General features: G+C 47.6%; 1 protein-coding gene across 2 annotated transcripts in view; it reads right to left on the bottom strand.

The window, feature by feature from the left end:
• The window catches only part of LOC123364708 (vasoactive intestinal polypeptide receptor-like), a 172,042-nt gene extending 146,129 nt beyond the window's left edge, over nucleotides 1–25,913 (bottom strand). Inside the window, exon 1 of one of the 2 annotated variants that reach the window (XM_045007035.1) lies at nucleotides 25,667–25,913. In XM_045007035.1, the coding sequence (XP_044862970.1) occupies nucleotides 25,667–25,723 (57 nt within the window). In that variant the 5' untranslated portion in view covers nucleotides 25,724–25,913. The remainder of the gene's footprint in view (nucleotides 1–25,666) is intronic. The other variant, XM_045007034.1, reaches the window with a different exon arrangement.
• Between the last annotated feature and the right edge of the window lie 660 nt (nucleotides 25,914–26,573).

The following is a 26,573-nucleotide window of genomic DNA, read 5'->3' as shown; positions in this document are numbered from 1 at the left end:
CAAAACATTTCAGTCTCCTCTGATGCTGCACTAATTATGTATGCAAAGCGGAACAGCTTCCCGGGAGTTGGCAGGATTCCTATCCCAGAATACCCACTGGCTAGGGCATGGTCCTGCAATGTGGGAGACAGACCTAAGCTCAAATCCCATCCCAACCCTACTATCAGGCAGAGAGGGGAATTGAATCCAGGTATCCCACATCTTAGGTAAATGTCCTGATCCTAGGGGAAAAGGGTAGAACATAAGAGCTGCTACACTGGCTCAGACCATTATGTCCAGTATCCTCTCTCTGATAGTGGCCTGTATCCAAACTTTAGGGGGAATGTACAGAACATTTATGGAGTGATCCATCCCCGCCTTTTGCTTCTGGTAATCAGAGGTTTAGGGTTGCCATGAGCATGGAGTTTTGTTCTCTGATCAGCTTGGCTAATGGCCATTGATGGACCTATCCTCCACGAACTCATCCAGTTCTTTTTAGAACCCAGTTATACTTTTGGCCATCACAACATCCCATGGCAATGAGTTCCACAGGTTAGCTGCACGTTGTGTGAAAAAGTACATCCTCTTGTTTGTATTAAACCTGTTGCTTATTAATTTCAATCGGGTGATCTCTGGTTTTCGTATCATGGGAAAGGGTAAATAATACTTCTCTATTCACTTTTCCCACATCATTCATGATTTTATAGACTTCTATCACAGCCCCCCTTAATCGGGTCTTTTCTAAGCTGAACAGGTTATAAGGGAGGCTGCCACTGCCCTGCATCTAAGGGTATGTCTACATTGCAGCTAGACACCTGCGGCTGGCTCAGGCACTGTAAACTTCTGGGCTCAGGATGAATCCTGGTTTTGAGGACCCTGCGAGATGGGAGAGTCCCAGAGTTCAGACTCCAGCCCGAGCCCAGAAGTCTACTCTGCAATGAAACAGGCCCACAGTCTGAGCCCCATGAGCCCAAGTCAGCTGGCATGGGTCACCTGCAGATTTTTCTTTGCAGTGTAGACATACTCTAAGTCTCCAGACACCAAAACTATTTGGAAAATTAGTTTCAAATGTGAGAACGGTTTTGGGTTAATCAAAATTTCATTTCTCAGCCAATAAGCTATTAGCCAATAAAATACGTCCCTCAGCACGACTTAAAAGGTCTTTTTCATCTCTATATCCTATGATTGTATGGGGCTGAAACAATTTAGAAGGCAGAAGAGTGGAGTCTCTGTAGTAACATTAATTATTTTAGACATTTATTAATTATAATTGTAACCATTTATCTGGTGCCCACCAACATGGTTACGGATGATGGATGGTGGTGGTCAGAGGATTTGTTTCCTGTAAACATCATCCCACCTACAGCCCCATGAATGTGGCGATTAAGCCTTAGCAATAAAGATGAATAAGGCTAGAACAATGAATAGTAAAGAGCTTGGTCTTTAAGCTTGGGCTGCTGGATGCTCAGAGTAAACCTACAGTTAAGATGTTCTTCTCTTGCACATATCTCCTAGGGGTTCATCAAGATAGCAGCATTTCTGAAAGGAAGAGGAAGTGGCTTAACTGAGAGCTGACTTTTCTGCTTACACAATTATTCTGTCTCTTTTTTCTCAGAATGAACAATTGAGACACATGCAAAAACCGACAGACTATGAGGGTTGTGGTGGAGGGTGGGAGGAGTAGTTTAAGGGACTGAAAATAATATCAAGCTTACTATAATAATAATAATAATAATATCATCAAGCTTATTATGTCAACATTAGCGGTCATCCACGTATACCATGAGTCTGGTCCTGCAGCTGCTGGGCATGGCAACTCCCATGAATTTACTCTCAATCAGACCATATTGGCACAAGAACTTTGTGAGAACAGGGCCTATAATTTTTGCTTGCTTGGGAACCAACTATGAAAAGTAGGTCAAGTTACTTTCAAAAATGACCGCTACAAACAAGTGCAGGAGAACCAGACAGAGAAACTGAACTAGTCCAAACGAAAAGGCCTACTGATAGGGCTCAAGGACTGTGCTGAGATTGGACTCAATAAATGGGAAACCGTGGAAATGAAGTTGGCCTGGAGAACCTATCTACACCCTTGCTGTTTTACAGGTGCTTCACATTTGAAATCCTGATCTTTAGAAACCCAACAAATCTGGCCATAGTGAACTATATGGTCTATGCCAGTGATACGCAAATCCCAGCATTCAGGAGCCAAATTAGCCATCGGCATTACCCAAAAGTGCCACAGGAGTGTGACTTCATTGTTTGATTTACTGAAATAACAGTATGATAGGAAATATTTAGGTTTTTTAGATATATATTTTGTAGATGATAAAATAGTAATACTTGGTCAGTCATTTTGCTGTGAGAATTTTACATGCATATAAAATTCTCACAGCAAAATGACTGACCAAGTATTATTATTTTATCCACTACAATTGGTTAATAACATAATAAAATCATCCTGATTGCTTAACAACGTAGACTGGTTAATAATTAAATCACACGGCGTTTTAATATCATGGGCTGCAGGAGACAGATTAAAGAGCCACTTGCAACTCACAAACCTCAGCCTATGTATCACTGGTCTATGCAAAGCCATGGCAGGTCAGGGCCCTTGCTTCTTACTGGCCAACAAGGGAGACTTGGCTGAACCTGCGATACAATGTCAAAAATGCAGCTCACGAAGGAGAGCAGAGACACTATGGCCGCTGACTGCGGGGATCAAACGGCAACGGACTAAGAACCATTGGAATGGCACGATTGTCATTTTTCTTACGTCGACAGAAAGATTTGCTTCTTCTGTGGCGTGAGATTTAAATCCAGCTAAATGGCTTTTTAATTAAAATCGTACCTCACGTATAGGAATAACAACACTAATGGATTACAAGGGAATTGTCTAACTGCTGGCATCCTGCTCCTAATTCCTGAGCCAGACTGCATGCCAATCCATCCTCACTCAAATATGCCTTAACCCTTAGGACACTCACCATCAGCTCCTCTGGCCCCATTTATGAACTGGGAAAAGCAGATGCCACCTTCTAGGTTCCTACTGAAAAAAATCCTGTTTGAAGCCAGGTCTCACGCCCGCCCTCTCTCATCAAACCTTTGCATTGATCTCTAAGAAACAAATCAACAGAGTTCCATTCCCAATGGATGAGTGAACTTCTCTCTCACACGTACCATAATCCAAACCACCACCATACTAATTATTACCTTTGTTGCCAGAAGGGGCAGAGGTCAAAGGCTGACTGGACTGACTCCAGGGCCGGCTCCAGGCACCAGCCGACCAAGCACATGCTTGGGGCGGCACCTTGGCGCAGAATGGCGCTTGGGTGTTTTTGTTTTGGGATTCATCGGGGCAGCGCTGGAGGGGGTTTTTTTTGTTTGTTTTAGAGGTGCAGCGCTCGGGGAGGCAGGGGCTGGGCGTGGCACTCGGAGGGGAGGCGGGGGCTTGGGGCAGCACGGAGCTCGGAGGGGTGGTGGGGGGTTTGGCATGGTGCTCGGGGAGGTGGGGGCGTGGCGCTCTGAAGGGGCGGGGCTTTGGGCAGCGTGGTGCTCGGGGGGCGGGGCTTCGGGCGGCACAGCGCTTGGGGGGTGGGGGTTTCGGCAACACGGCACTGGGGAGGGGGTTTGGTGGCATGGCGCTCTTCTTTTTTGCTTGGGGCGGCAAAAATGTTAGAGCCAGCCCTGACTGACTGCACTACCCTCTCATCCCCAAAGGTGGCCCCTCCAGGTCAGAGTTTAGGCAAACCGGTCAGGTGGCATGGGGACGTTTCCTATTGCCCTTGTTGTACTTGTGCATGGGGCTTCAACCTGCCAGGGTTGCTACCGTGACATCTTTCCCGAGCACCAAACTCACACAAAGGGCCAGATTCAGATGGTGGGGCAGAGTTCCTTTAACGTCAGTGGATATAAGCTGATTTAAAACACCAGCTGACGGCGGTAATTTCAGGGCAGTTATTTCCAAGTACAATGGCGAGTGAAATCTGAAATATACAATCAAGTGCCTCTGCTTCCCCATGTCCATTTTCAGTGTCAGCCTCCACTAGAAAAGGAAATGAGTTTGTGAGACATTAAAACTGAGGTCTTGAGCCCTGGCAGTCATCAGCAACCTTACGGGACTTTGCACAGGACCAGGGCAATATTCAGTGGCATTCCTGCCTGCTTTAAATAAAGCTCCGATGATGTTACCATTGGCTAAATTTTCCCATTCTCTGCTTTAGCAAGTCTGGTGCTGGTGCGAGATGCTGGATTCAGGGCCCCGCAGACCGATATCTTCTTCCGATAAACAGAACAGGTCTAGGAAGGGGAGAAGCCACAAACATTTCCACACATTGCTCCACGGAAGTGACTCAGCCCAGACGTGGTATGGCCCCGTCTAGTGATGACAGACTTATTTTGGCTTGGTAACTCAGACAGGCCTCTCTGTCACATGAGATTAGCTGGTGCCAATTTTAGTGACTTAAACCACTGACTTTAGAACCTTCCACCACCAACTGATTCCACGGAAGATACCAACCTACTACTTCACCTCCTGTCCTGAACCTGCTGAGTGGCATTGCTGGTGCCATTATATGGTGGCCAGATACTACCATCTTGCTGGCTGTATATACATGGGAAGCACATAGATGCCAGAACTAGGGGTGCTGGGTGTGCTGCCACACCCCATGGTTTGAAGTGGTTTCCATTATATAGTGGATTTACAGTTTGGTTCAATGGCTCTCAGCACCCCTCGGTAAGCAGTAGGATCTATATAGGCTGTCAAGTCCTGATTTGAAGAGTACTTCACGGCTCCAACTGAAGTCAGTGGGAGCTGCTGGGGCTGTGTAATCCTGAAAATCAAGGCCTAATTCTGTAATGCACTGTGGGGGGATGCACAAAGCACCAGGTTAATCAGTAATAACGTAGCTCTCCCCCCCACCTCCCCGAGCAATTACAATTCTCTTTCATGTCACTGTATTTTCTATCTAGGAACCGTTTCTTTAATCTCCCACCTTAGCTCAAAATGGTTTTGAAAATGTCCTTCCCAACCCCAGTGAGACAGGGATGAGGGCATACAGAATTGCAGCTAACCGTCCTTTGGGAGGGCAGTGTACTTACTGCACTGAAAACGAGTAAGGCTGCTTAGAGAAAGAGAAAGTTGGACACTGCCGCCTGCTGAATGCGGAGCTTGGATCTCGGAACAAATCACTCAGGGTTTGCCATTTGGGCTGCACTCTCCGGCCGCCCAGAACTTCACAACGTATGCGGGGCCAAACTTCTCCAGCTCCTAAAGCACAGCCCCCCTACTACTGAGCTAAAGGAGAGTCTCCCTTTGGTCTCAGCAGTGTAGGGCCTAGGATACGTAGTTCAGTAGTTCTGATTACATCCAGGGCACATATACACGCTAGCTAGTTCACAGCGCTATGCAGCCGATACGTCTGTTGGGAGCTCCGACGCCCCTTCCAAATCTCTTTGCTACGTTACCAACTTTGGGCCAGCGCTGGCTGTGTTCTGAAAGGTTGTTTCTGAAAGGGCAGAGCTAGCCAACGGCTTTACTGTGTGACCCTTCCGGATGCACGTGTGCTATGTAGGCAACTAATTTCCGCGGCGTGTTGTGGTTCTGCTGATGAAACTTACCGGGCTCGCGCTTTCTCCGGGTGTGCTTCAGAACGGCAGAGGAGGAGCCATGGATCCCCAAGGTGTAAATCTGGCCCTGATGCCAACTACTCCTCTGATCCACTGTCCATTAAAGTCAATGGGGGTCCTTCCGTTGAAGGTCTGATCTACTGCTCGCTGCGCTCTCGGGTCAGGACTGAGCCCTGCAGCTGAGATCGAGGACTAGTCAGGCCACCTTCCAGGCAGATTAATGAGGTCAGCTGGGTGGCGGTAAGATCGCCTGATTGGCTGGCCTGGCTGTTTGGCTGAAGGGAGCCAGTAGGCCTGTTTTTAAAGAACAGCAGCAGCAACCACTTGCTAGCTGCTCAACGCCTCTGCCTGCCGCTATGATCGCCTCGGCCTTGTTCCTGTCCTGCTCCAGCCCTGCTCTGGTCCTGCTCCACTCCAGCTTCAGCCCTGTGTTTCTTTCCTTGCTGCTGGTTCTAGCTCCGACCCTGACTCCGGCTAAGACCCCTGGCTCTGATTCCTGGCTCCAGCTCTGATGCCTGGCTTGGGTTCTTGCCTCAGGAGCTGGTTCCCACCTCCTGACTTCAGCTCTGACTCCTGGCTTTGGTTCCTGATTTAGGCTCTGATCCCTGGTTCTGATTCCCAGTTCCTAGCTCTGACACCTGTCTCAGGTTCCCAGATCCTGATTTAGGCCCTAGTTCCTGGTTCCCAACTCCAGCTCTGACCCCTGGCTCTGGTTCCCAGCTCCCGACTCTGGCTCCAACCCCTGGATCTAGCTCCTGGTTTCTGACTCTAGCACCAACCATTGGCTCTGGTTTCCAACTTAGGCTCCCTTGGCCCCCAGCTCTGGTTTCTGGCTCACACAGTTCAGCTTTAACCATTGAGACAGACTGCGGAGACCTGACGCGATATAATACTGTAATATGGGAATAGTTGGTACCAACCTGCCTACCTCACAGAAGGGACAAGAAAATTTACTTAGCTGCTGTTTGTGCAGGGATTTAAAGATGTAAGAGTAGAGACGGGTCAGTAAAAAATGGGAAAAAATGGAAAAAAATAAAACCTGTTTTTTTGTTGTTGTGGGGCCTCCCTCCCCCCTCAAAAAAAAATTGTGGAAATTTTCCAGTGTAGCAATGAAACCAAAATAATTTCTAAACCACCCCCACCCGCAATATGTTATTTTTTCAATCAAACATACGAACATAAGAAAGGCCGTACCGGGTCAGACCAAAGGTCCATCTAGCCCAGTATCTGTCTACCGACAGTGGCCAATGCCAGGTGCCCCAGAGGGAGTGAACCTAACAGGCAATGATCAAGTGATCTCTCTCCTGTCATCCATCTCCATCCTCTGACGAACAGAGGCTAGGGACACCATTCTTACCCATCCTAGCTAATAGCCATTTATGGACTTAGCCACCATGAATTTATCCAGTCCCCTTTTAAACATTGTTTTAGTCCTAGCCTTCACAATGTCCTCAGGTAAGGAGTTCCACAAGTTGACTGTGCGCTGCGTGAAGAAGAACTTCCTTTTATTTGTTTTAAACCTGCTGCCCATTAATTTCATTTGGTGACCCCTAGTTCTTGTATTATGGGAATAAGTAAATAACTTTTCCTTACCCACTTTCTTAACATCACTCATGATTTTATATACCTCTATCATATCCCCCCTTAGTCTTCTCTTTTCCAAGCTGAAGAGTCCTAGCCTCTTTAATCTTTCCTCATATGGGACCCTCTCTAAACCCCTAATCATTTTAGTTGCCCTTTTCTGAACCTTTTCTAGTGCTAGAATATCTTTTTTGAGGTGAGGAGACCACTGGAATGTTTCATACTAAACAAAAAGTTTCCAAGAAAACCTTCATAAAAAGGCCATTTTTGTTTAAAAAAGAAAAGGTTTCGACAAAAAGAGAAAAGAAAAGAGTTGGACAGCTCCAGGGTAAAATGTTCAGTCTAAGTTTGTTTATATCTTGGCCTTAGGTTACACTTGTAAGCAGAGTCTGAATGAGCTCTCCCCTGACATCTAGTGGTGAGCTGTGGAAAAGGACTTCAGGAGCTGATCTTGTTTGCATGGACACACCCACCCTGCCTACATGCTTAGCATGATGGGAGTGCTTGCCCAAATGATCACTTGTTACTGGGGCAGGAGTAATAGAGGGTTGTTATCCTTGTTGTGTGAACTGAGGGCAGCAGAACTGTATGTGGCATACCCCGATGGAGGGACTCACCCTCAACTAAATGGCGCATGCTAGGAAAGGGACATAGGTTCCAAAGCCCAAAGAATTGAGAGAGAGTGGGGATAGGTACTTGTACCTGGTGGTGTGGGCTGTTTAAGTGTCTTAGACACCATTTGATTCTTCCTCTCTCCATGGTATAATAAAAGAGCTGATTTAGACTCAACTGAGAGTCTTGTTACCTGCTACAGAGCTGAAATCACTAATTCTAAGTACTTTGAGACAGTGTTTCTATTGCAAGAGACTGCCCCAGTGTGCACCAGCAGTGAGGGTCCCCCACTAACAGCTGACATCATTGAAAGCTGTGCTAAGTGGTGGGCCCTGAAAACATCTTGGTGAGTGGCAAGCTGGGTGGTTGGTGGAGAGGTGTGGCAAGTGGCCAGTGGAGAGGCTGGTGGAGCGGGCCAGAGCAGAGCCCTGCAGAGATGTGTGCCAACTGGCCAGTGGGAAGATGAGCGAGTGCCCAAGCAACAGTGCCTGTAAGGTGCCTCTTTACCTCCTCCACACAGGGTGGGAGGTGAACTCTGTGGATGAACCTCTGAACTCTAGGGCTACACTGGCCAAGGACAGCAACTGTGAGTGGGGTGCAGAAAAGGGACAGGCACATTAAAGGGACTTTTGGGTTGCTGGACTTAAGACCCTGAGGGGAAAAGGACACTGCCCAACTTACTTGGGGGTGGGTCTTTTGCTCATGGTTTATGTTTATGAACTCTAGTTGTGGTGTTTTCCCAATCTAATGCTGAGTTAATTCCCTCCTTTTAGTAAAAGTTTTTGATACACTCAGATTCTGTGCTTGCAAGAGGGGAAGTATTGCCCCTTAGAGGCACTCAGAGGGTGGTGTGTAATTGTCCCAGGTAGGGGTAGAGGCTCAAGCCTGTTTTGTGTTATATTGTTGAAAAAGGAACCCCTACATACTGAATCCAGCCCTTGTTAATGCTTCCTTCAACTGGCAGAAGGATTACACACTAAAGAACTGATTTCATAATAATACCACCTCTTTATCAAGCTCGGAAGCAAAGTACTTTTCTGCCTGTGCAGATGTGTTTGAGTGAAAGACAGGAAATGCATGTTTCTCTAGAAGGAAGCTCTTTTTAATTGGACTGTGGTTATTTTGGAACGATGTGAAGAAGTTGGAAGAGTATGGAAGAAATCAATAAGATTCATATTTTCTTTCCAGAAATGTAAGGATTACAAGACACAGAGCCCATCTGCTCAGTAACATAGGATGTTGGGAACATCACCCCAAATCACCACTCTCTGCGCTGACAACTCATTGAAGAGAGTCCAAACCAATGTTATTATCCTGATATGTCCTTGGACCTAGCTAGCTGAGATTGCTTCTCCTTCTGTGACCATGACCACTCATCACAGCTACAATCCACTGGAACAATGACACTGCCAACCAGAGGAAGAGCTCTGTCCACAGGAGATGGAACATCCATAGGAGCAGGTTCCAGATTATTACAGCTGAGCTAAGAATTAGAGCTGGGTGAAGTTTTTCGGGTGGGAATTTGTTGACAAAAAATGCAGATTCGGGTCGATCAAAATATTTTGTAAATTTATTTTAAATGTTCCAAAATGTTTCCATTGAAGGAAAGCCCCCAAAACATTCAGAGATTTGAAACGTTTCATGTTGACATTTTGTCATCAAAACGTTTAGACTTTTCTTTTTAAAATTTCACTCCAATTTTAGTACTTCAAAAAAAAAAAACCACCAGATTTTAAAAAAACCCTCAAAACCAAAGTGAAACATTTCATTCAACCCCAAATCAAATGTTTTTGATGGTTTTGGTTTGCTGAAAAATTCCTGCTTTGTGTCAACCCAAAACAATCCCCCCACCCCCCAATTCTTCAATTCAGCCACCAAAAGGAAAAACCTGGTTGTTTGCTCAGGTCTAATAAGAATGACTCTGGCTGCACAGAGTTAAATACAAAACCACTCTCTTTGCCTCCTCTTTCCCACAATAGCACCTTTATCCTCATACCTACAGATATGTCTCCATAGGGAAATGTATCATTGTCTAGGTCAGGGGTTCTCAAACTGGGGGTCAGGAGCCCTCAGGGAGTCGCAAGCTGGCAGCCTCCACCCCACACCCTGCTTTGCCTCCAGCATTTATAATGGTGTTAAATATATAAAAATGAGTTTTTAATTTATAAGGGGGGGGGTCGCACCCAGAGGCTTGCTGTGCGAAAGGGGTCACCAGTACAAAAGTTTGAGAACCACTGGTCTAGGTATAGCTGGTTCTGCCTCGGTTCAAGGAGATGGATAGATGCCCTCTCAAGGTCCCTTCAAGCCCTACATTTCTATGATCGTTTTTACTTTTACTCATGGGAGACCCTCACATACTGCAGCACTGGGGGGCCATATAAGAAACTAGAGAAATGGAAAACTGCCCCTCTCCAAACAGGAGCTTTCTACATTCACTGAAGCCCAAAATAGACACCTACAAGAGCAGGGAGATAGACTAGGTAACCTCTTGAGGTCTCTTCCAGCCCTGCGTTTCTTTGATTCTATGGTTCGTGCCTGACAACAAAGGCAATGCAGTTGGATGACATGGAACATTGCACATGAAGGGATTAAACTTCAAAGAGCCAGGGGAAGACAGAGTTTAGAAAACTGCAGGCACATTTTTATTCTATTAGCTGCAAGGAAACAATGTGCATTAGCCATGCGACAGAATGCAGTATCTTATCCATGAGCACTTGTTGACTTGAACGAGACCAAGCTACTTGACTGGTACAAGTTTGCACAGGCAAAAGAATGGTAATCAGGACAAAATGGTCCCGGTCTCTAAAAGGCCTGGAGATACATTACAAAAGCCCCATGAATCCCATCGATCTATGGCACTTCAATACAGAAGTGGTGGAAAAGTGCGTTCGTTCAATCATGGACTCGCTCTTCTGTCTTCAGTGTCTCATTAATGTGTGAGTCCTGAACAAACCTCACACCTACTGGAAATGAAACACTGCTATGCTTTAAAACCTGAAGACCCATTGAGTGTAATGGCCGAGATTTTAGATCATCATATTGATTTGTCAGTCATATTTATTTATTTCCTGGCACAGAACAATAGATCTGAAGAGAGTTCCTTCCCTGGAGAGATTACAGTCTATAAAACAGACATGGAAAGAGATGACTCCCTGGGGAATCAGGTGAAACAAGCAAACCATGAATGAAGCAAGCAATCCATCTCAATTTAACCAGAAGAACAGCAGCAGCAGCAGTAACGCACTGTGCATTTGGTGACCTGAGTTCAAGTGGACCGAACACCAATGGAATGATTGTGATAACGAGACACAGGCCTTCCAAGTCAATGGTGTTTGACAGAAAGGCTGCCACTAACCACTTCCCATCCCGCTATTTTGAACTTGTCAATTTATGTTGATCGAAAAACAGAATTTCCATCCCAAGTGAACATCAGATGCTTTCACGTTTGTTTTCATCCGGAATCAGGATGAAAAGTCGAAATATTGAAATTTGCCGCAAAATGAAAAGCTCTGAAAAAAATGTCCATTTGGAAATGCTGAAAAATCTGGGTGAGCCACCAGGCATCATGGGAGACGTAGTCCAACTGTGGAGCCCAGCCCAGACAAGAGAATGGGGACATGAGCCACTTGAACTACAACCTCCATGAGGCACCACAGCAGCTCAGGCTGATGCAGAAATTAATGATGTCAGGGCCCAAAATGTTTCACATTTCCTGACAGGAAAAAAATAAATCAGAAAGATCAATATTTTCCACACTGAAAATGTCCATTTTGCAAAAACCACGTTGTCTGTTGAAGAAACATTTTGATGGGAAATTCCCAACCAATGCTCTTCTTAACCCACCTCTCCTTTTTAATACTGCCATTATTAGGTAGGGAAGGGTAGCTCAGTGATTTGAGCATTGGCCTACTAAACCCAGGATTGTGAGTTCAATCCTTGAAGGGGCCATTTAGGGATTTGAGGCAAAAATCTATCTGGGGATTAGTCCTGCTTTCAGCAGGGGGTTGGACTAGATGACCTCCTAAGGTCCCTGACATTCTATGATTGCCTTAAGGTGAAGGAGCTGGAACTTCAAGCCCTCGATCACCTGACCCCAGCCTGAATCTCTAACTTTGTTTCCTTTAGCATCCCCCTTCCTCTTCTGCCAAGTCCCAACAAGAGTGGTAACTCTGGAGCTGGAGCATTTGAGTGAAACTCATCCCTGTGCAGAGTGCCACACCAATGGCCAGGCACTCATTTGGTGAGCTGGGCAGGAAATAGTTTTTACATCCTGCACAACTTTTCAAGATTTCAAATAAATTCCTTTTTCCATTAACCAAACCAAAAATCCAACCAACCAACAAAAAATCTTCAGAAGGTTTTGGTTATGGAAAAAAAAAACAAAAAAAACTCAACAGCCCTGAATAGCCAATAATCATCTGGCTTCGACACAAACCCCAAATGGGGAAGACCCAAGTTCAAGTCACCAGTCTGACTCGGGGTAGAGGAGGGAATTGAACTTCAACTTCGGTCTCTTGTATCCTCATTGAGTTACCAGGCTGTACAGCATTCTGGGATGTGGTGTGCACGCTCTGTCTTGCTTTGATCAGAAATTCCATCCCGGACCTGAGAAAACGTTGCCAACAAAAGCTTTGTCAAAGTGGGTACATTCTCACATGACGGTCCGTTAGAAAATGCTAGCTCACTGAAGCAGAAAAACTATTTTGCTGAAAAATTCTCAATCAGCTCTGCTGATGAGTCCCTGCTCAGTCTTATTTTGAGGGCTAAGGTGGTGTCTAGATGAACAGGACTGAATGCCGCCCTTAGGGAAGGGCAGTTTGGGTCTAGGAAGCTCTCCCTTTGGGCTGGATAGCAGGGCAGTGAGCTCCGCAGAAACAGTAAATGACTAACTGGGTATTGTCACTGGCAAGACTATAATTAACATGGCAGCTAAATACTCGACATGTGGACGGTAATAAGCGAGTGTTAAAGTTATACTTGATCGGTGCGCCCTCTTGCTGTGCGGAGTGGCCACACTCATCACAGCAGCGACCCTCCCACCCCGGGTCGACAGACTTGGCCTCGTACTACTGCCGTAAAAAACAGCTCTGGAGACAGCACTCGCTCCTCTCCCTAGGCTTCAGAGCTCGAGCTACACCGTCTACACAGCTATTTTTAGCACAATAGAGCAAGCCCGAGGCTGTTGAGCCAGGCTGGGAGGCTCACTGCTGCTGCCTAGATATCCCCTAGAAGTCCCAATAGAGATCGGGGCCCCATCGCGCTAGGCGCTGTACACACAGTCCCTGCCCCAAAGGCCTTGCAATCTAACCAAAGAGCAGGAGAAAATAAGTATCATTATCTCTCTCTTACAGATAGGGAACTGCAGTGCAGAGAGACGAAGGGACTTGCCCAACATCAGAGATGCTGTTGCAGAGCCACGAATTGAACCCGCAGAGCCAGGAATTGAACCCACAGCTCCTGAGTCCCAGTCCTGTGCCCCCTACAGCCCACCAGTGGCTAAGCTTGGGGCTTGACCTCTCTATTTCGGTCCATTGGCTGCTTTGCGTGTGGGCATTTATTTTTAGTTGTATCATCCTCCCACTGGCTGGACTGCATCCAATGGCTGTGTTATATATTTTGTGTTTGTTTTCACAGCTGACAGCCGAGGAAGCCTGAGTGGTATGTTGGCAGAGGGGAAATAATTACAAAACACAGGGACTCCAAGCTGCCAGGAGTGTAACACCCAATCCAGGCAGCTACAGAGAAATGTGCCATTGATTTGTCATCAATCAAACAGAGGGGGTGGAAGGGAACCGGAGTCAAACACAGTGTTACCTTTTTGTTTGTCCGTAACAAATCCTGTCAGCACCTCTGGGGTAGACGGATAAAAGGCAAAACTTTACTGCTGCCTTGTTCCACAAGCAGGTGACCGGGACACAAACCCATTCAATCAGGTGGCTGCTGTCTCGCGTTCCCCATACACTAGTGCTGCTTCCCCAGGGCTAAGCTGTCCTTAAGGTGGCAGATCTGGCTATAGGAAGATTCCTGTGGGCACCAATCCAGTGCCAGGATGGCCCCAGAATCAGGGGAGCGCAGAAGACGTTGCAAAGCTATATGTGCTTCCCTTCTGAGCTCAGGACCTGGGCCCGTGGAGCTAGAGCTGACAAGGTTCCCGTTAGATTCTCTCAGATGAGTCACAGTTTTGCCCTTCTGGAGGAAGATTCCATTCCACAGTCATAACAAACGGAGACACTACATACCAACCTGGCACCTCGCGGACACGTGCACAGATCTTATCAACAGTATCTAATATACTGCAACGCCAGTTGCCTGCTGCGTTCGTTGGCTTGTAGGCGCTGAAATGCCACAAAGACTCTCTCCCTGGAGTCATTACAAGCCCCACCCCTCTCTCTTTTCTGTCCCCATTTTCGGTTATCATCCATTCTGCTTAGGTCGTCGTTCCAGAGAGTTAATAAGTCCCTGTGAATTCATAGAATCATAGAATCTCAGGGTTGGAAGGGACCTCAGGAGGTCATCTAGTCCAACCCCCTGCTCAAAGCAGGACCAAACCCAACTAAATTATCCCAGCCAGGGCTTTGACAAGCCTGACCTTAAAAGCCTCTAAGGAAGGAGATTCCACTACCTCCCTAGGTAACCCATTCCAGTTCTTCACCACCCTACTAGTGAAAAAGTTTTTCCTAATGTCCAACCTAAACCTCCCCCTCTGCAACTTGAGACCATTACTCCTTGTTCTGTCATCTTCTACCACTGAGAACAGTCTAGATCCATCCTCTTTGGAACCCCCTTTCAGGTAGTTGAAAACAGCTATCAAATCCCCCCTCATTCTTCTCTTCTGCAGACTTCTCTTCTGCCTGAGGCTTATTCCCTTTTGAACATTATAATCCATGAGTCCTTCATTTAACCATTTTCCCACAAGAGAATTTCGTGCTTCTGGAAGATCGTGCAGCAATAAGCCCTTGGGTTTGTCTTATCCTTGTTGTGAGGATGCATGATTTAAAAAAAAAAAAAAAAAAAGTCAGCTCTGTGTGTCATCCAGGAGATGATGCCTCCAGCAGTATCGTGGTCCCCTAGCACTATTCGGGGGGCAGGGGTCATTTGAGACTCAAAGGAAAGAAAGCCACCTGCTGAAGTGCCAACATCACTGCCTTCGGCATCTGGATGTCCCCTGGGGATTTCCCAGCCACAAAACTAACCGGGCTCGTACGTTCCAATGAAAACAACCATCGCGGAAGTTACGGCTCAAAATAATAATAAGTGAACATCATGGACCAGATCAGCTGGCGTATGTTGGTAGATGATGGACTTGATTGGAACTCCGCCGAGTCACACCGCAGCAAATCCGGCCCATTATCCCTGCAAAAAGCAATGCATCAGTGTTCCCAAGATCAACGCACACTACGAATGACACTGTACAGCGCGAGACTGAAGACAAGCTAGAATACATTTGTTGCTAAAACAAGGGCACCAACGCTCATTTCCCTGACAGGACTCATGAGCGAGGGGTCATATGGAAAGAATTCCCGGGCAGGCACACACGCAGTGCATGCCCTATCTGTGGAGTAGAGATTGCTGAAAGGGAAAAGCCTTGTAGGGAGAATTTTTGCAAGGTCTGGGAATCTGCCATCCCAGGCATTGCTTCTGGAAACAAGAGGATCCCAGAGAACTGACAGCAAAACACTGCTGAGGGGATCGTTTCAGCGATGGAATTAGATGCATCGCATAGCTAGGCCACACACAGCACTGCAGAACTATTTAATCTCCTGCCTGAAAAATGCAGGCAGCATCGCTGGTGACTCCTCAGCATGGCCATAATTCTTCACGTGATTTCGCCGGTGAAACCAGGGATGGCTTCACCAGAGACTTTGTCATGCTGCTGATTTTTCCAGGCAGAAAAAGAACATATGTCTGCTGTGCAGGCGTCCTAATCCTTAGGCAGCTGGGGCTAAAATCAAGGGCAACCTAAATGGCGGTTGCACATTGGGTGTCAGAGAGACAGAAAATGGTGTAAGCAGCAAAGAAGGGTAACTGACACTGATTTGGGATTCAGAAATAATACCTAGCTTGTCCCAGCAGCAGATCTCAAAGGAGAGCAATATCACTGTACACCTGGGGAAACTGAGGCACAGAGGGGCAGTGATTTGCCCAACATCACCCAGCAGCATGACCAGGAATAGAACCCATGTCTCCAGAGTCCCAGTCCAATGCTGTAGCCACTATGAATAAACCACTAGACTCTGTTAACTCAGTGTGGATTCAGGCCTGAGCCCTGCTCTGCTGTGTACCACAAAGGAGTAGAAAAGCAGCTGGAGCTCCCGAGCTGGGGATTCTCCCATCAGAGATTAACACACCTAGCTCCTACACTACCCCTGCAATCCTCAGCACGGGGGGCGGGGACATCAGGATTATTGAAGGGAAGAGAGCATGGGTGAACAACGCTGTGCTCCAGCAATCCCTAGCTGGCAGATCCTCCCTAGGAGTCACCCCTCGACACAAGTAGTTCAGTGCAGCCCTGTGGGAAATAGCTTTCACACTCCCTCTCTCCAGCATCTCTGCTGTACTCAGTAGCTATGGCCACAGCCGAGGCCTGGGCATGCAAAGCAAGCGTAAGGATGGTCTCTGTGGGGACCAAATTCAGTCCTTCGTACAAGCAGGTGCAACTCCCAGTGAATTCAACGGAAGTTGCACTTAGGCTGGGGGCTGAATTTAGTCACAGGTGTACTGAGGATGGTGCAGGCTTATGATAAACGATGGTGCACCTGAGCTATATCCTATTCCAAGCTAAGCGGATAAGGATGCCTAGAGTCAACCTCGCACAAGATTTTTCCATGTAAATGGTCATTTTCAGATGCTCGTATCTTCCACGGATTTTTATCCTTCGGGTCCAAACTGGCCATGTTTTTTTTCTTGGCCTGGGAATGGATTTGTACACAAACTTTGAGCCAAAATGGTCTGGCCGTTTTCAAGAAATAGTGGAAACAAAGGCCACTTTTGACTCTATGCATTGAATAAATCAGGGGTCCAGCCGAAACAAAACATGATGTGACCGCGTTGCTAAAGTGTGTTGTAATGCACACGCACACAGAGGCAGATTTCAGGTTGCATGGGCTGCCTGACATTTCCTCACGTTTGAGTGCTTTGTAACCTTAATGCTCTTCTAATGTAGTGATTCGTAGGGAATTGCTTAGATTGCTTCCATTAGATCAGAGGTGGCCAACCTGTGGCTCCGGAGCCGCATGCGGCTCTTCAGAAGTTAATATGCAGCTCCTTGCATAGGCACCGACTCTAGGGCTGGAGCTACAGGTGCCAACTTTCCAATGTGCTGGGGGTGCTCACTGCTCAACCCCTGGCTCTGCCACAGGCCCTGCCCCCGCTCCACCCCTTCCCACCCCCTCCCCTGAGCCTGCTGTGCCCTCGCTCCTCCCCCCTTCCCCCCCCCAGCCCCCTGCATGCCATGAAACAGCTGATCGGGAGGTGCCGGGAGAGAGGGGGAGGCACTGATTGGCAGGGCTGCCGGTGGGCGGGAGGTGCTGGGAACCGGGAAGGGGGGGGGGGAAGCTGATGGGGTGGGGGCTGCTGACGTATTACTGTGGCTCTTTGGCAACGTACATTGGTAAATTCTGGCTCCTTCTCAGGCTCAGGTTGGCCACCCCTGCATTAGATAGATGATGATATTTATTATGGACACGGTAACAATATAAAAACAGCAAATCTGTAACTGTTGGTTATGATATAGACTATGCATTAAAAACATCTCTTAAATACAGAATAATGTTTGCAACCCCAAAGAGATATATTTTAAAGGGATATTCTACAGATTCAGGTTTTACAAATGAGAGACAAAGTTCTTGATATTTTTACCTCCCGTGTATTCTAGATCTATGCTTTCCAGGTAACATTTTTAAATGTGTGAAGATTTCTATGTTTAGGGGCTGATTTTATAGTCAATTACACATGTGACTACCAGGCGTAGTAACTCCCTGAGAGCCCCTAGAATTATACCACGGTAAAGCTAGAAGAAGAAGAGAATCAGGCTCATAAAATTTAACGAAGAAATTTTGCGAATATGGCATCAGAGCTTGAGCCAACGTAAATCAATGTAGCTCCACTGCAGCTAATGGGACTATGTCAATTTCCACCAGCTGAAGTACTGGCCTGACATATTCAGTTCCAGAGGGGAGTCCATAGGCCTGACTCTGCTCTCATTTACACAGAAGTAAATTAAGAGTCACTCTGTTAAAGTCAATGGAGTTACACCAGTTTTAACTGACAGAAGATCAAAATGAGGGCCCAGTATAGAGCTACATGCATGACTGATTTTGCAGTTTGTTTGCAGCACACACAACAATTGTTTTGGGTTGACCCTGAAATGCAAATTTTTCAGCTGATGAAACAGTTGGGAAAAAAAAACATTGTCTCGGGTCAAATCCCCAAACATTTCATTTCATTTTTGAATTTTTAAAAAAACTTTTACATTTGTTTAAAATACAATTGAAGTAAATTTGTTTGTAATAAAATATCAAAATGTTTTGTTTCAAAACTAGTGAAACAAAATGTTTAGATTTCTTTTAGTTTTGTTTAGGTCGTTTTTTGTTTTTTTTTTTTGGACCAAAACCAATCTGGTGACATTGACACAAATTCATGACATGTTTCAGTCAACCTGAATCTGCATTGATCAGCAAATAAAAGTTGCATCTGAAACATTTCATCCCGCCCTACCCCGATGACACTTTCTTCTCTGATCTTGCGCCTATCCTGAAGTTCACCGCAATTTGCTAGCAAAGTAGAATGAGGGTCTCCATGTCTGTCTTTGATTCCATCTATGAAACAGGGCCGCCCAGAGGATTCAGGGGGCCTGGGGCAAAGCGGGGGAGCTGCAGCACTTGTACTCAACCGGCGGCGGTCCGGATCTTCGGTGGCATTTCGGCAGCGGGGGGGCTTCAGTCGCTCCACGTCTTTGGCAGCACTGAAGGGCCCCCTGCTACCGAACTGCCACTGAAGACCCGGACCGCCGCCGGGCCAGGGCTCGCGGGGCCCCTGCAGGGCCCGGGGCAAATTGCCCCACTTCCCCCCCACCCCCCGGTGGACCTGCTGTGAAATCTATTAGGAAAAAAAAAATCCCACATGAATCAGATTTGATTCAGATACCTGAACGTGAATCCAAATAAAAAGTTCTGTCTGCCTGTGACAGATGTGGTGATGATGGAAGGATAGGTAACTCCCTGAGCATGAGAAAATGCATGCAGTGTGACTATGGACATGGTTTAGTAATGTTTACAATGACCATGTTTAGTTGACTGGGTATGTATTTTTTTCCTAGCATAAAACACATGTGGGTTTTTAAAATACATGTAGTTCATATGGACCAAAATATGTCTGGGTCCTGGAGATACAGTAGGTATAAATGCTATCCCTGCACTGTGCCTGTATTCCAGTTTAAACCAGCCCTACACGCGCACACACAGACAGTTCCTTGCACATTAACTGCGTCCCCGAAAGCACTTCATAAAACCAGCACACACACAGTTCCTTGCACATTAACTGCATCCCTGAAAGCACTTCATAAAACCAACAGCCTGAAAATTACAGGACCTAATTTCACTCCATTTGCTTTTCACCAGTGTCACTACACTGATTTTGAGGGAGTGGCTCCTGATTTATACCAACAGAACTGAAAGGAAAATTAGGTCAGGGCAGAGTGAATATCAGCAGCATGACTACTAGAACATCCCAGCATTCCTGTATGTGTAGCCGCATCTCAAACCAAGATTGCTTCCCCCAGGTTAATAAATGTTCTGATGGGCCATTTACATCAGCGCAGGTTGGCATTTATTATAATGTAATTGTTATCGTGATGCTGACTCCTTTTCCACTGTACAGTTTTATTTACAGGACTAAGCAGTTTAAAAGTAATTTGCAACACAGATAGGAGGTTGTGGAGACATCTAATCATGTTATAGTTTCAGGAATGGGAACTCTAATGCCTTTATTATTAACAACATCCTTATTAGAGTAAAACTTGGCACTTATGTATATCTACAATTCTAGATGCTTTTAGAACATTTAAAACACAATCCTGAGCCAATCTAATTTTATCCAGTTAAGTGAATAAAAAGGGCTGTCCAGGGATTAAGGAAACATTTGCAAAGCAATCAATCAATTAGCAGTTCCCATAACACTACTCCACACCTCAAACTCCCACCAAAGCACTCTGTGTATACTAATGAATTAGTCCTCCCTGCGTGCGAGAGAAGTATTATCCTTATTACATAGAAGGGGAAACTGAGGCACAGTGAGGCAAAGGAAATCATCCAGGGATCTGCGGCAGCTGACCAGAAAACCAAGTGAACCAGCAGCAAGTTGCAGGCAAAGATGGGTGAGGAACAGAAGATTGCTTAACCTATAAACAGAGTTCCATACCTGCCGTCCTTCTCTGCTGTACAGCTAATCACTTTAGTAATGGATGAGGGCCAATGTAATCATCATTGTCATTTGTCTTCCTAGGTCCTAGTTCAATATGTTGGATCAGATCCTGCTTCCAATGAAGTCAACCAAGGCCTCATTTTCAGAGCACTCACAGCTCCCATTTACTTTGACTGACGCTATGGGCAGTCAGTACTTTTGAAGATCAGGCCCTCTGAGTTTGAATGCACAAAGAATGCAAGATCAGGGAACTGTTACAAGGAAAAACATTCACCTGGCAGCGAAAGAACTCCCCTAAACCTATGTATGGCAGATGTACAAGCACTGGAATGATGGTACAATGGTCAGAGAACTTTCCTCACCCATCTCCCTCTCCACAATCACTCTTTTATTGGTGATCATGGCAGGCACCGGAGGATTTGTTGCAAAGTAGTTTCAGTTCTGCTAACCAGAAGAGACATTTCAGTGGTCACAAAGGACCTTCCTCTGCAGGAAAAACCTTCTCATCCTGAGTCAGACAGATAGCGAATAGGGCCACCCAGCCTCAGAATGAGTTGGGCTACCCATTCCGCTTCCACATTTTCACGGCTACATTTACCACATTTCCCTTTTTAAGGCAAAACGACGGGGCCCCCGAGTTTGGATTTCCCGGACACCAGGGTAGGTCAGGAGCGATTCCATTCAAGCCAGCAGAATTACAAGAATATGAAGCTGGCTTGACAGCGACATGGGGCCCGTGGTGTTTGGAAAGTGGACTTGAGTCTGACACTCATCGCGCAATGAGTTAAAGATTCTCCAAGTTGAGGGACAGAACAGAAGCAGCACAAAAAAGGTTGGACGTGGCTTTTCCCTACGGCAGCGGTGACCTAGAGGAACCCAAGAGGAAGAGGTTCCCATTGGCCCATTCCGTACTTGGCTGCCCCTTCTAAGCATGTCAAGAAGAAGGCCAAGCACCGATTGCGATGTGATATTTTCTCCCTCCGTGGACATTTGCCCACGGTTCCATGGTGATGGACAGAAAATGGAAGAAATGCGGATCCTGTTCTGCAAAGTTTACAGGCCAAATACTGAGAATACAGACCACCCATAGTGTTTCTTATATGCACAGGTTGAGATAGATCATGTATGAGGCCTGGGTGTAAGAACATCTTCACTGATGTAGTTGGAAGATCACATATGCCACTAACCAGCTCTTATACAATGGTGAGAAATCAGAAGTAATTTCACAGGAGGGTAGGAAAGGTGACCTAGATGAGGGGTACTAAGATTGGGCCTCAGGAAACCTTGAGGTTAATTCCTGGCTCAAACACGAAGTTCCTATATGACACTGAGGATCTGGGCCTTAAAGTGGCATGACCAAAGGTATTTAGGCACCTAATTCCTGTTGATTCCCATAGGAGTTCGGGCCTAAATACCTTTGAGGATCTGGGTCATAGTCTACCCCAGGCCTCAGTTCCTAGTCTGTCAAATGAGGCTAATACCTTTCTACTTTAAATCCATTAATGCCTGTGAGACACTCAGATACTGCAGTGATAAGGACTTTATAGCTAGACAGAAGTCAATGGAGTTGCACCAGTGTGAACTGGTATAAGTGAGAGAAGAAGGCCTGTTAAATCTATTCATTTTTGTTAATCATTTTGATTCGTGTAGTTAGTACTCACAGCAAAAAAATCCTATTGGGTTAGATTCATCTCTGGGTCAACTCCATGGTTGTGACACCACTCCTGAAGTTACACTAGTCATGAGCTTGGCTCATAATGTTTTAAAACGACTGTACAAAGAAACTGAGTCGGAAACAACGCACATACCCTGCCAGCCAGAGTACCAGCCAAGATTCTCTGTCCATGGTCCCATCTGACTCCAGATGCCCATGGTATGTGGTACAGTAACATAATGCAATTCAGCAGTCCTCTCTCTTTCTCCATTCTGAAGACCACTTCATGAATGAAAGAAATCCTCGCACGGACCCACTCCCCTCCCAGTATGCTCCGACTACCTCACCCGCCCTCCTCCCCGTTTGTCTCTCAGGATTTTTCATGCTGCTGACCAACAAAACAGGACTCACAATCCCTGGTGGTTGATGACAATCTTTAGAAAACCAGCGCCGAAGTGCCTGCGGACTATAGTAACATTCTGCTACTGTTCATTCCAAGTATGACTCCTACCACTCTTCTTCGCATTTAATTTTCTCTAGCTCTGTTAACCTCTAACCATAATCTTCTAAAAAGCATATGCATGATTGAAACAGAATTCAATGCATGTACATATAGGCTGAAATTGTCAAAGGCACCTAGTTAATTGAACTGGGTGTTCAATTATCTTTGAAAAACTTCAACCACACGCTGTATATGATCAATGTTTACATACATATAATACCTCTTCGAGCGGCTTTGTAGCACTGTCAGCAGAAGTCAAGGATTTTAAGTATCATAAAGGGTTCTGTTATCATGAGGTTATTTTTAATGGAGTAGCAATGTGTGTGCGGCAGATGGTATAGCAACCTTCAGAAAGATGCTGGAATTACAATAAAGGTTTCTAAGGACAGTGAATACAATGGACCTTCCATGAAAGAGTCGGTTTCTTTAGATACATTTCCATCAACCTCCCTATCAATGAGTAGTGGAATGAGAAAGTCAGAAGCTGGCCAGTGGTTTTCACATATGTCTAAATGGGTGCAAGTTACAGATCTATGGAATCATCCTGGGTCACCTAATTTGCAATTTGAGCACTGGAAAAATGTAGAGCCTGATTTTGCATTCACTTACATCAATTTCACACTGATGTGACTCAGGCCATAGAGGAAACACAGTTTATACTCCACTGGCTGATTTGACCAGCCCAGACTGATCTTTGAATCTGGAAGAAAGTGGAATTTGCAGAGCGATTTGAATGACTGAAATCTCATTCGACGCATACATGCCGAAACACTTTCCACTAGTCATGTTCATGGCTCAGATTCTCATCTTAGTTACACCACTGGAAAGCTGAAGTCAGTGACATTACCCTGGTTTTAAATCAAAGGTAAACGAAAATACATCTATTGCTTTTCTCTGAAGCCTTCGGCACTGGCTGCTGCAAGAGGCAGGATAGCAGGCAATCAATCAGCAGTTTGAAGTGATATGGCAGATATTATATCCTGGTTTTCCTGCGTGAGTGTCTGAGTTATGTAGCATCAAGGGGAAAGTTTACAAGAGCAGTTAAAACACCTGACTACAACAATAGTTTTATGACACTGAACTTTTTGTTTCATACTGACCAGAGCAGGACAGCTATTTCAAACTTTTCAAGGACAGACCAATTAATCATCACAGTGAATTAAAAGGAAAACAGCGCTAAGCAATCCCAGATCCCATGGCAAAGTTATCGCTGTTTCAGCTTTGGTTCTGAAACACATTGCAACTCTTTGGCTCTATGGAGTTCTCCTTAGCATTCATGCACTGATATCACCCATCCTAGCAAAGGCATTTGCAAAAGCTGATCTCTGGCACTATTCTGTCTCACCCACCAACAGAAGCTGAGGTCTAGCAAAGTCTGGTAAATATACTGAAAGTAAGATAGGAAAAAAATAATCATCATTGCACTACAATGAGAAAATAAACAGCGATGTAGCAATACAAGGAAACAGACAGTTAAAAGGAAGCCAAGGTTGACCCAGAAGAGGAGCTAGTTTATGATTTGTTCCTATTAATCACAGAGCACCAGGAGGTTAGTGCATATACAAAGCACAGATAAAGACCCTGTCTCAACCCACAGGCTTTACAGTATAAGGGCCCAATCCTGCAAATGCTTGCACAAGTAACTGGGGCAGCCTCCATAGGCGCTGGAACTAGGGGTGCTGCCGCACCCCCTGGCTTGAAGTGGTTTCCATCATATGCAGGGTTTACAGTTTGATTCAATGGCTCTCAGCACCCGCACTATACAAATTGCTCCAGCACCCTCAGCCGCCTCTTCGACTGCTCACAGGAGTGAAGTTGCTATTGTGCATACATGTTTCCAGGATCTGGCCCCAAATGATTTCCTCACACCTCTAGGATTGAAGTCAGTGAGAATTTTGCCACAGATTTCAGTGGGAGCAGGATCCGGCTCGGATCCCTGTGCTTACGTGAGTTCCCCATTTCCCCATATCATTTGCTCCCCAGCTCAAGTGCTGGATACCCGCTGTTTATGTTCTGCTCCAAAAGGAAAGCACTGACTTTAATTTATGCTGAAAATCCAGCCCACCTGGGCTCTGGAACGGAAGGTGCTGGATATTCCAAGCTGACCAAACCCAGAAATTGCTTCATTGTCTCATTTCACAGGCCCGGAGGAGTGGGGACCCGGGAGAGCCGTGCCAGAGGAGAGAGGCAAAGCCAGGGTGGCGTGGCTCTGCCCATGCTGTGACATTCCATTGGACTGGGCATAAGCTTTCACGGGCTATGTGGGTTCTAGCTCATGAAAGCTTATGCCCAAATAAATGTGTTCGTCTCTAAGCTGCCACCAGGACTCCTCATTGTTTTTGCTGATACAGACTAACACGGCTGGCTGCCCCTCTGAACCCCGTCTCCATTGAACTGGTTTGACTTTGTCCATGAGCGATCAGAAAAGGGACCCTGGCTTCTAGGGGAAAACTCGGTCATGGAACTGAAGGGACAGAGAGCAAATGAAACCGACTCCCATCCGGCAAACCGGGGCTAGCCCCAGTCACCCCTGGGGCACTCTCTCCAGCACACCGGGGTGCCGCTGAAGGAATGTTGTGGGTTTATTGGCTATGAAAGGGAATGGCTGCAAGCCAGGGTTTGAATGAAGGGGGGAAATGCAGCCTCAGCTGCTCCTCAATCCTCCATCCTGCCTCAGTAAAATACAGCAGTTGGCTTCATTGAACAGGGTGTAAGGAGAGGAGCTTCAAGGAGCAGCCCTGGGGTCCCCTGGTGAAAGAGTCCAGTAAAGACCCGGTTTCCTACTGACAGTGAAATATTACAAATAATCGAACACTAGGAGAAAAAACTTCCCGGTGGCTTCTGCACTGTCCTGCGGGGGCGGAGGGAGCCGGGCAAGCCGAGGGGCTTGATCCGCAGAAAGGGATGGTGGAAATCACAGACAGACAAGCCCCACTGGGTTATCAGGGGCACCCAGACCCAGGCATCGGCGTACCCACCCGGCACGTACCCGGGCGCTTTGCCCCGGTGAGAGTCAAATGCCCTGAACGCCGCAGCTTGCGCCCAACGCCTTTCGGAGTCTATCCCACAACAACCGAACCGACCTGCCCCAGCATGCAGCGTCCGCCGAGCGCCGACAAACCACTTCGCAACTCGGCGAAAGTTTCTCCCCGCGAAATCCGGCCGGAGCGCGAATGAACGATCCGGCTCTGAGCCGGGAGCCGAGCGCTCAGCTGCGCCCGGACACGCCGGGAAGGCGCTGGGCAAGGGGAGCGGAGCCGCACGAAGGCGCCCCGGAGCCGTGCACTTACCCAGGCGAGGAGGCAGCTGAACACCGAGAGCCAGAGGCAGGCTGCGGGCGGCTCCATGCCGGCCGGGGGGCAGGAGGAAGGGGGGGTCCCCGGTTCCGGTGCCCCGCACGGCTGCCGCGGGGAGCTCGGGCGAGGGATCCCGGCCCGGGCTGGAGGTGGGTGCTGCCTTCCCGGGATCCCGGCGCAACGCACCTGGCGCGGCTCAAGCCCCAGCCATCTCCGCCGCTCCGCGCTGCCCCGGTGCCACTGGGCGCCTCCCCCGCGCTCCTCGCAGCGAATCCCGGGCGGGCCGGCGGGAGGAGGGAGGGTCACGCCGCAGCCGGGCCGCCCCTGCGGCTCCGCCCCCCGGCTGGGCAAGGGCGCGGGGGGCCCGGCCAGTGGGCGCGGGCAGGTGCCCGGGAGTCCGGGCTGCGGGGATCCAGCAGGTCGCGGAAGGTGGAGGCGGCGCCGCGGGGCTGGGCTGGGAACAGGCGCTGGATCCGGGGTCGGCAGGTGCAGCGGGAGCGGGGGGTGTTCGGACCGTTCCCCGCCCGGTGCACGTGTGAGCAGGGCCAGGGGCGCCGCCTGGTTGCGCCTTCCCCGCTGCCGAGCGCCAAGAAACGAGCCCGGCCCGTCGGGGAGCTCGGCCAGCGAGCCTCGCCTCGCCTCCCTCTCCCCTGCGGGTAGCGCGGGGCCGGGCAAGGGAGGCTGGGCCTCCCCAGACAGCCAGGCGTGGCCCGGCCCCCGCGTCTGCCCCCCGACAGCCCCCCCGACTCCTGCCCCATCCACCCCCTGCTCCCATCCATCACCCCCCACCCCGTCTCCTGCCCCATCCAGCCCCCCTGCTCCCATTCACCCCCCCACTTCTCGCCCCCTGACAGCCCCCCCGACTCCTGCCCCATCCACCTCCCCGTCCCTGTCCCCAGAG

The sequence above is a fragment of the Mauremys mutica genome, chromosome 2 (genome assembly GCF_020497125.1).
Source record: "Mauremys mutica isolate MM-2020 ecotype Southern chromosome 2, ASM2049712v1, whole genome shotgun sequence".
NCBI classification, from domain to species: Eukaryota; Metazoa; Chordata; order Testudines; family Geoemydidae; genus Mauremys; species Mauremys mutica.
Note: the sequence above shows the minus strand (reverse complement) of the source record. Positions and strands in the feature narration are given on the sequence as shown.